Here is a 10,664-nt window from a genome sequence, read left to right on the forward strand (position 1 = left end):
TAGGATACTGTACTGCAGATAAGTCTGTCTAAAACCAGTGTACGATCTACCTTCCTTACTATTCACTGGACAGATGCCTTTTTTCTCTTTTAGGTTTGGGGAACACACACAAATCAGAGTAATTCTTGTGAGGTGTTTATTAGCATGGCAGGTTTATCTAATTCATAAAACTCATTCATCCCTTTGAGCCAGCCAATGAGGAAGAGTAAAATTATATAAATAGGTTTTGTCTTCTTGTCTTCAAATAATTTTATCATGTTGAAATAAGTTTTCTTTAGTTTTTTATTTGTAGAGGCAGCTAAGTACTCATTTATATTTAAGCGCTGTCTTTTTTTGTTTGTTTCGGCAAATAAGGTAACTGGGCAATCAAACACCTTTGGGAATCCTGGCTTTAGTATTTTCTCAACCAACCATTTCAAAATTAAATATAAAAGTAAATCCTTTGTAGGAAATTTGCACCCTGATTTTTGTTTATTGCAGTTCAAGTGTAAATAATAAGGCAATGTAAGACCTTCCTAATGTCTAATATAAACTGGGCTATAGCAGGTTGCCCTATTTTTATTACGTTTTGAAGGTTTTTGTGGGGGGGGGTTCTTTCTTTTTTAAATGTACAGTAGAGTGATGTCTGTATAAGTGTTAACTGTAGTGGAGTTTTGTCCAGCAAGCCTGAAATTTATACTTTGAAATAAAACTACTGGATTTATAACATTCTGAGTACTCTGATTCATTCTGAATATTCATGGCCCTTGTGTTTTTTTTATTTGAGAATCTCCCAGCTTGTTTAGAATCACCCATGATAGGTGCTGGGAAGGTGGTGCCCCGGGAGAGGACATGGAAGCTCTGCACCACTTTCCCACACAACTTTCCCTGTGCTTCTCTTCTTTTGATGATCCTGAGTTGTAGCCTTTATAATAAACTAGTAAATGTAAGTAAAAAAATAAAAAGAAAAAGAATCACCCATTATACTGTATAATTCCATGGCTTTCAAACCACATATAACTCTCTGGCTTTGAAAGAAAGTTGCTAGGCAGAATTTTTGATAGATTGGATGGGTACTTTTAGCTAATGGGAGACAACAGTGAAGTTGACTGTATTATGTGCCTGGCCTGTATCACACAAAGACTCAACTGCTAAGAGATTCCTTTGAAAACAGCTCCCATCCTCTAAGGCTTTATTATTAGTATGTATCCCCAGGGTAAGGGGGAAGAGCACAGAGCGGTGCAAGTTCTTATGGGGTGGGGCCTGGATGTGTCACTTAATTCAGGTTCCATTGCCTAGAACTGTCACATGGCACAACTACCTAAGGGATGCTGGGATATGTGGTTAGTATGTACAAGCTTAAAAAGAGAATATGGATTTTGGTGAATAAAGGAGCAGTTTCTGCTATACCCTTTTGTATATTAGCTTGTATGTTAAAGCCTAGGTACTTCTGTTCATCATACATGATATTTCTTCTATAGTGCTACACCCATAGTGAATACTTTCTGTTAAAATCAGTGGAAAATGAAAGAGACAAATGGATTTATTATATTAAGAGTATTTCTAATGGAAAAAACATAGCTTTGGTATTTTACTTGCAGCCTTAATCCCCTTCTATTCCCTTATCTCCCTCCCTCATTTTATGTCAAGTTTCAAAACTGGCTTCATGGTAATAAAATCAAAGTTATAAGCCTCTGGCATGCCATGATGGAGAGTTTTGTTGAAACGGTGCCAGTGAAAAACAGGGAGGCCGCCTTGTACTGTGGGACCACTAATGGCATAGGCTGTGTACTGAGATGCTAGGTAGATATCTGCCACCTGGAAAAAGAGAAGAGTGGGACATTTTAGAAAATCATTTGGAAAAATACTTGACTAAATCCATGACTGCCCCCTCCTCCCCTTTCTCTTTCCCAAGTCACAATATTAAGCCTCTTTAAAAAGAATTTTTTTTTTTTGCAAGCTTCCACATATCTTTACAAGTTACCTTTGTGTCATAACACCCTCCGGGACTTGGGTTAGGTGCATTCAGGTCCTCACGGCAACAGATGGTATTGCAGGGATCACCCTTACTGTAAGGATCTTGCTTGTAATCTAAGAAACAGTGATGGGAAAATAGTGATTATTGGCTATTCTACAACACACTTATTCACAGCAAGGTTTTTGGACTCATTAAAGCATAGATAATCAGGAAGTGTACCCCCACCAGCCTCCTCAGCCCAGCCTGCTTCCAGATACAGACGTCTGTCTTGGCTTGTTAGGAAGGAGCCACTGCAAGTCCTGTGCCCCAGGGCCCAGCCTGCCCTCAGGAACCTTGCACAGTGAAGAGTGGATGTTTCCAACAAAAAAAATAACAAATTTGACTTTGATGTTGTTCATCAAAAACAAAGCATTATTTATGGATAATTTCTGATTTATTTGCTGCCTTTATCCTTGGAAGGAAACCTGTGTAATTGGGGCGGGGGGAGGGTGTGCCTCTAGATCATTTCTTCTGTGTTTTACAGGTAATTTTTTCAATTAAAAAATCCATAAACGTTTCTCTGTCATTTTATAAAGGAGGCCAAAATTGTACTTGTCCAGTATAAGATATGTATTAGTTGAATACTAAATACTTAATTCCAGTAACTTCTTATAATGCCTTCTAGTACAGAGATGATAAACTTACATGGATTCTTTATCCATGGGGAAGAAAAGGAGTTTTGAAGAATGATTCTTGAGAAATGTGCTACGTACTGTTGTATCGCATGATATATTTCATAGATGCCATATCAGTCACTTTCCCTTGGTCACGCCGGAAGATTTTGGCTCGTGGAGCTAAATCATAAGAGTAGTCCAAACCCAACTTCTGAACTAACAATGGATAGCCACTCCAGTTGTAGATTTTTTCATGGAAAGGTATGTTGTAGGAGGGCCAATATCCTGATTTGGAATGAAAGGCAAAGAGGGGAGAGATTGGTAGGATGGGAGGCAGAAAAGAGAGGAAACAAAGAAGTTAAGGATGATATTTTAATTTCAAAATTGGCACAGGTGTTTAATTACAAAGTGATTATCTAGAAAATAAAGCTTTGAATGTGAACCCTGACAGTCAAACTAAGCATTTTAAATTTCCTGAATTGGTATACTTCTAAGGTTATTTCTTTTTTGAAAAAATTTTATTTATTTATTTATTTATTTATTTATTTAGAGTCTCACTATGTCGTCCTCGGTAGAGCACAATGGCATCACAGCTCACAATAACCTCCAACTCTTGGGCTTAAGCGATTCTCTTGCCTCAGCCTCCCAAGTAACTAGGACTATAGGTGCCTGCCACAACACCTAGCTATTTTTTGTTGCAGTTGTCGTCGTTTTAGCAGGCCTGGGCCAGGTTAGAACCCTCCAGCCTTAGCATATGTGGCTGGTGCCATAACCACTGAGCTACAGGCACCGAGCCTACTTCTTGGTTATTTCACTAGGGAAAGAAGAGCAATAGAATTCTTTGATTTTTACCCCAAATTCTTAAAACATTTTGCAAACCAGAAAATAGCTTTATTTTCTATACAGCAAAATCAAGTATGATGCAAAGCAGTCTGGGGACCTCACTAAGTGGATTTGGTTACTGAAAACGCCAAAAGATAGCCCACACTGTGGCCCTAAAAAAGGAAGGTGCCGGGTACTGATCTTGGGATAATGGAACAACACAGCACTGGGAATCCAGAAGACCTAACTTCTCGGCTAAGGGCTAAATAACTAGGTTGTAGGCAGGTTACCTCATCCTCCTCCCCCACTTTGTGAAGGGATGGGGTGGGGAAATCCGCAGTGTCAGAGGCTTGGGAATGATCTCAATGGTTCTAGTAGGTTTAACTGCTTACACTCTTAAAGCATTTATAAAGGCTCAGTTTCATTCAGAGCCTCATGGTGTGCCAAGGCCACACAGCCCAGCAGCCACTAAACAAACACGAGACACAGCTCTAGTAAAAGCAGCATTCCAGATAATCTGGAAATATCCCAGATTACATAAGCCTGAGTTATTGCCTGTATAGTCAGTCAACATAGGGATATCTCCGCCATTCAGGGAATGACATCCCACCTCCACACTCTTCTCCTGGCCTTTGTCTGGCTTCCTCCTTTTTACTGCTTCTCTTACTCAGGGTGAGGTTATTGAGGGGAAAAAAGCAAATCACAAGACTTTCCACCTTGCTAGTTCTGGGACACAGAGCCAGAACTGTGGAAGAATTGAGATAAGAATGACATTGAAATTATGGTGTTAAAAACAAATTTGTTGCTAAAACACACCTAGGTTATATGGACTTGAGAATTATGACTGCCTGGATTTGAAGCCTGGTTATTATTAGGTATGTGACCTTAGACAAATTACTTAACCTCTCTGTGCCTTAGTTTCTTCATTTTTATAATGTGAGGAATGGCAGTACTTACTTTACAAGGACTATTGTGAACAGTAAATGAGTACAATCAGATGGGTTCTTATGACAGTGTCTAACAGTTGGTGAACATTAGATGAGTATTAACTATTATATTTTATTTCATGAGAACGGCTCAAATGATTAATAAAAATGGCTGCTTTATAGATCGCATTTTCATGGAGCTTCATGATTTATAAAATATAGCAACTTGTTTAATTTCACAGCAACCTGATAATGTGTATTATCTATCATTCCTCCTTTTAAAAAAAGAAACAGAATTTCAAAGAGGTTAAATGCCTTCATTGACTCACAAAACTTGGTGAGACACTGAATACAAACACAAGCCTTCTGACTAAAGACATCAAAGGCTTTCATCACTGTATCTCAGCTGCTTCCAAATGCTAGGAGATTTGGGGGGACTTTTTAAAAAAATGGCTACATGACATCAGTTATTTATTTGGGAAAAACACACATTTCTTTCTGAGTCTTTCTCTCCTCACGGTAAAATAGTAACAATATAACTTATTTGATAGTGTATTAAATGGGATATGAAACGAGAACAGAAGTAAAGTTCCAGAAGAGTGTCTAGAATACAGTAGATACTAGATACTCAATGAATTTAATTCTCTGTTCATCTTCTGGCAAAAAAAAAAAAAAAAATTAAAGATCCCAATAAAATACAGACAGATTAGCTCTTTTTAATCTTAAAGTAGTTTCATGGATCTAGGAATGGAATTGCAAAGAACCTAAAGCCACAATTCTGTTATCAGTGACAGTCCCAAGAAGAAAAGCCTAGCAAACGTCTTTCATGAAGCACTATTATCAAGCTCTGAGGAGCTGGAAGCACAGCTAGACCCTCAGTTTTGAATTGTGCTAATCAAGCAACCACCTACTAATGTGGCTTTTTTTCCTTCAAGAAAAGAAAAGTAGGTTTGCGGCTTGGCAGTACATGAACTGCTCAGCAGTTGAAACTTCCACAATAAAAAATTCTGTTTTATGCTTAAGTCTTATGTGCATTTAGTTCGTGTGAGCTATTCTCCATTGAGATGGGCCACCCCAGGTGTCAGTACAAAACCGATTTGGCAAGCTGGGAAACTAAGGACCAGGATCAGATCCCTAGAACCCACACTTTTCTCTTGATTCTGTTCCTACTTATCTATCACCTGATCTATTACAATAATCTTAACTATTCTTCTTCTTCTCTACCTCCAATTTATTCTCTCTTGTGAATAACTCCCATTTTCTAAAGGATAAAGGCTAAATCACTTAGGAGGATTTTTAAGGCTGACATTTTCTCTTACCACTTACCCCCAGGTAATTCTCAAGACCACCCCATGAAATTGTAAAGGTCCACACTCCCACGTCCAAAAGTTCTTGGGGGTCCAGATGAGTTTCAGTATTTAGGGTTTCTTAGATTTTGGAACAGCAATGGGATGCATATATTATATAACACTACACTCTTAGGGGAACACCTCATAATAAAAGATACTGATATTTCTGTAGCCTAAAGTATAACTGGCCTAAGAAGAAATAAAGAATAAAAAGATACTGGTAGGTTTGTGGGCATTTTTGCTGTCAACTGAGCTAGGAAGGATCAAAACAAGACAAAAATGTTTGGTTTTAGAGTTTTAGGATTTCAAAATTACAAATAAGTGATTCTGGACCTGCACCATGAATGTTCTGTTTTACAGATGAAGAAAGTGAGACTTGGAGAGATTGGGTAATTTGCCTGAGATGTTTAAGGAGTTGTGATTTGAATCAAGGCAGTGAAACTTCTGGCTTCCAATGTCTGGACTATGTCCTTAACTCTAGAACGGCCTTCTCCAATCCCTGCCACTAACAATGCTGCCCTCTCTAGTCTCACCACCCTGCTTGTTGTGCCCAGCCTTATTACGGCTCTTCCCATCTTGGGTTCTAAAGGCTGCTTTGCTTCCCTACTGAGCTCTAGAGGGTAGGGATTTTGTGTCCTTGCTTTGCCAACCCCCAGGCCAGAGTATCACTCCATAAGTATTGTGTTGAACCTAAATTTTTATCCCATGAGAAGTCACAGAGTCATGAATGCCTGACTTGTGTCCTAATCTGCACATTGTCTCATTAAGAGTTTAGGACGTAGATTTAATGCCATGCTAAATCTGGTAATTCTTTGCAGTGTAACTAGCTGTGGCATTCCCATCTTTCTACCCCAACCATATACTCACAAAACATGCATTCCCCTGCTGTGTATACACACACACATTAGTCCTCTTGACTTATGGCATGAAGAAAGTACCTTTCCGGAGCACATCAGTTTGTTCAGAATATTCTACATACGAAGGAATTTGCTCCACAATGTACAGAGTGCCTTTGCCAAGGCTGTGGTTCAGCTTTACCCTCTTCAGGTCCAGGACCATGTACTGATTGTTATAGGTGCCTGAAATATCAGGAGACACGAAGGCAGGACATGGCTATGGTTTTACTGGTTAACAAGCCTAAATGTCAACATATGTTCATGCTGAAAAGTTATTCTGCAGAATAACTTACCAGAGTTGTGTCTTGAAAAGATCTCTGCCCACGTCTGACCATCATCTGCCATCATATTGGCCACACGGACCCTTTGCCAGGCCAGAAGAGACCGAGGTGTCACCTCCTTTAATAAGGTTTTATTATACACACTGTTTGTGGTCTGCAGCAATATCAAACCACTGCTAAGAATGTAAAAGTCATCCAAAGACTCCAGAAACCCTACAGGAAAGACAAATACACACAAAAGCATATGTATGCATGGTATATTGGCCTGTCATTTTTAGCACATAGCATCACACACACAATGTGTTTCGCAGAGAGTATCAGTTGTACCCTTCCTTTATCTGCAATAGCCTCTCCCCACTTTGGCTCACCTCTGTGCTAGCTACCCATGCATTGCTTATACACATGCCAGGAGACCTCCACTCTTGAATTCTCCACTAAAAATTTTTTATTTTATGATTTGGGATGACAAAATATCTCAAATCAGGAATGTGCCAAGTTTTCAAAAATGATAAACAGAAATAGATCCCCACTTGCTAGGATTTTATAGGAGAACTTTTAATTAGGGAGGATATCAGAATATATTTGTTGTTGGACAGTAAGACGATTGTTGCCTTTATTCATCTCCATCTACTTTTCTATATTTTTCCAATTTCATATGAGTCTACATAGTTTTAAACATGGAAAAACACCTACATTTATAAAAGCAAACATGGTTCTGAAACTAGGACATCGATGATCTGGGTCAATGTCTTTATTAATGTTGGAGGCAACAAGGGAAAATCAATGAAGCCATAGTTTTCCGAAGGCCTATTTTGTGGTTTATATTGGAATGCATATCCAGTGGACAGAATATCAGACACGGCTATAATAGTAATAGAGCATATATTGTCATCAGTGACTAATAGTAATCGGCAAACTCTCAGTGGTAAAGAAATGTCAGAAAGGAACCCACTGGGAGAATTAGAAAGGACAAGAGTATAAACTTCTCTGGGTGTATCCCTATGAATGGAATCAATACTCTTACAAAGAAGCCTGAGGGTAGCTATCCCTTTTCACTATGTGAAATCACAGCAAAAAGGCTTTTTTTTTTTTTTGCAGTTTTTGGCCAGGGCCAGGTTTGAACCCGCCACCTCTAGTGTATGGGGCCTACTCCTTTGAGCCACAGGTGCCGCCCAAGGCCTTTTTTTTTTTTTAAAGACAAAATCTCATTCTGTCACCCAAGTTGGAGTGCAGTGGTGTAATCATAGCCCACTGCAGCCTCGAATTCCTGGGCTTAAGTGATCCTCCTGCTGCTTGAGTAGCTAGGACCAAAGGTGCATGCCACCACACCCAGCTAAGTTTTAATTTTTAACTTTTTTTGTAGAGATGGGCATCTCACTACATTGCTCAGGCTAGTCTTGAACTCCAGGCATAAGCAATCTTCCTGCCTTGGCCTCCCAAATTGTTAGGATTACAGGCATGAACCACCGTGCCTGGTCTCTTATACCACTTCTATCATTTGTGCCATATCTATCTAAAATTACTGTTTACTTAATATTTTTATTTATAATTGGTAAGAGAAATAGCATATATTTATGGTATCCAATATGATATTTTGATATATGTACACACACATTTATGTGGAATAGCTAAATGAAGCTATTTAATGTATGCATTATTTAATTTTCCTTAATATTCCCTTTTGTACTTAAAATACTTAGTCTTTTCACATACAATAATGTCTAAGGAAACATGAGTTCAGTGTTTTCGGTTTTTTCCCCAAAATACAACAAATGCATTTCCACTAATGTGCAAAACTGTCCAGATACCACATAAAATCACCTCACCAGCACTATGCACTCTGTGGCAGGTCTACTCCAGGCCTGATGTGGAATAGGACAAGTGAGGTCAGATAAAGGGGTCACTTGAAGCTAAAGATAAGGCTTCGTAACATGGATTGGCAGTCAGAGGGCCTGTATTCTAGTTCCCTGCATTGACTGTGATGAATTTGATAATTGTCATTTTGCCTCCCTGTTCCTTATTTCCTTCCTCTGATAACCTGGGATGAAGTGATGTCATCCAGCTCCAACAATCTAATTTCTTGAAGTTTCTAACTGGGAACATGATGAGAGGAGTGTCCAAATAACTCCATATTAGGCCACCATTAAGCTCTCCATAGGTTTATGTCAATTAGAGAAAGTTGCGCACTCCAAGTGTTACAAAGCCTGATGGCACCTTTGAATGAAATTTTAAGAGAAAGCACAGCCTGGACATGGGGTATGTGGCTTGACAGAGTGTGGAATGGATTTCAGTGACCATTCATTCATCTTTGGGGCTGAGGTGACAGTACTTGGCAAGTCTTGGGCAAGCTCCTTGGTAGAAAAATCCTTTCAGGGGAGAATGCTATGTTTCTGCAATGGTTCAGTTTGCTAAGTCACTCTTTGCTGTAGTTGCTTCTCTGGACACAAGAGGGCAGGCGTTCTTTAGTAAGTGAATGAATAATACAGGTAACTAATAAGGAGTGATCTTTCTTTTAAGAGCAAGACTCTTTATGAAAGAGATTGGAAGATGAAAAAATATAGCTCACTCCGAGTTCTGGCATAAAGAAAATAAACTGGCCTGAAAATATCATAGTCAACGAGACTAATTCTATTGTTTAAAGATAATGAAGAAAAGTCCCAGAGAGAGAACAAAGTTTAACATATTCTGACATATTGCCTTATAAAAGAAATGTTCTTTGACTGTGTAAAATTATATTCTTGCTCTCATCTGTCTGTTAGCAGCTTTGGAAGGCAGATTGTTTGAGATCAGGACAAAGTGACACATTCCAGTGTTTTGTGGACATCAGACTGCAAATAGTATCTCATAGTTAAGCTTCTTGCTGAATTTAAGAAAAAAAATGATTTGTTTAATAAATCATATTTTTCAATACTTAAAAAAAAAACCACTTGAATCACAAGAAAAACCAGTGACCACTACCCCAGATATCATTTTGACTTACTGCTTAGTAGAAAAGTTTACCCTTATTAGCTTACCAAGTGTATTTATAATATACCTGTTTGCACACTGCACGTGAACACATGCTCCAAAGCCCAGAGATGCAACCCAAACACACGCCTTTCTAGAAGAATAGAATCTGTGTTGACTGAGGATATAATTAATGTGCAATTCAGGGCCCATCGTACGGGTCATGACTATGAACATAGCCTTACTTTTCTTTATCCTTCCTTCTGGTCATAATCTCTACAGTGTGACTTTGCAGCATTTCCATCAAGGGTTGTCTGTCATCCTACCTCTTAATCTGGGCTGGACTTGGAACTTGCTTCAGCTGACAGAATATGCCAGGTCTGAGTTTAGGTCTCAAGAGACCTTGTACACATCTGCTGACTCTTGTAACCCTGTCTCTGCTCTGTAAATGAGCCCAATCTGGCCTGGTCTCTAAGATAAGAGACCACATGAGGAAGGACCCAGTCATCTCAGTCAACCCCAAATGTGTGAGAGAGTTCATCCAAGGTCAGCAGAGCTATCTACCCAATCCATAGCCAACCACACACACTGAGACGTGTAGAAAGAACCACTTAGCTGAGCTGTGGACTTAAAAAGCAATAATCATCTCATATTGCTTTCAGCTATAAAGTTTTGGGGGTTATATTTTATGCAGCCATAGCCAGCTAATACAGCAGTAGTAATTCAATTGTCCTATGGGTTTTGCTCTGAAATGTCTGGCTGCCATTTCATCTTAACACAGACGAATGTGACACTTAGGGAACTCTTCTTTCCTTTTTTTTTTTTTTTTTTTTT

General features: G+C 38.9%; 1 protein-coding gene across 1 annotated transcript in view; it reads right to left on the reverse strand.

Annotated features, from left to right (window-relative positions):
* Positions 1–1,504: 1,504 nt before the first annotated feature.
* The window catches only part of PLBD1 (phospholipase B domain containing 1), a 61,967-nt gene continuing 52,807 nt past the window's right edge, over positions 1,505–10,664 (reverse strand). The window contains exons 7-11 of the mRNA XM_003797805.3: positions 6,897–7,097; positions 6,646–6,786; positions 2,710–2,895; positions 1,964–2,070; positions 1,505–1,797 (exon numbers count right to left, since the gene is read on the reverse strand). Of these exons, the coding sequence (XP_003797853.1) occupies positions 1,615–1,797; positions 1,964–2,070; positions 2,710–2,895; positions 6,646–6,786; positions 6,897–7,097 (818 nt within the window). The 3' untranslated portion in view covers positions 1,505–1,614. The remainder of the gene's footprint in view (positions 1,798–1,963; positions 2,071–2,709; positions 2,896–6,645; positions 6,787–6,896; positions 7,098–10,664) is intronic.

This window comes from Otolemur garnettii, unplaced genomic scaffold (assembly GCF_000181295.1).
Source record: "Otolemur garnettii isolate 467f Iridium unplaced genomic scaffold, OtoGar3 scaffold00124, whole genome shotgun sequence".
NCBI lineage: Eukaryota > Metazoa > Chordata > Mammalia > Primates > Galagidae > Otolemur > Otolemur garnettii.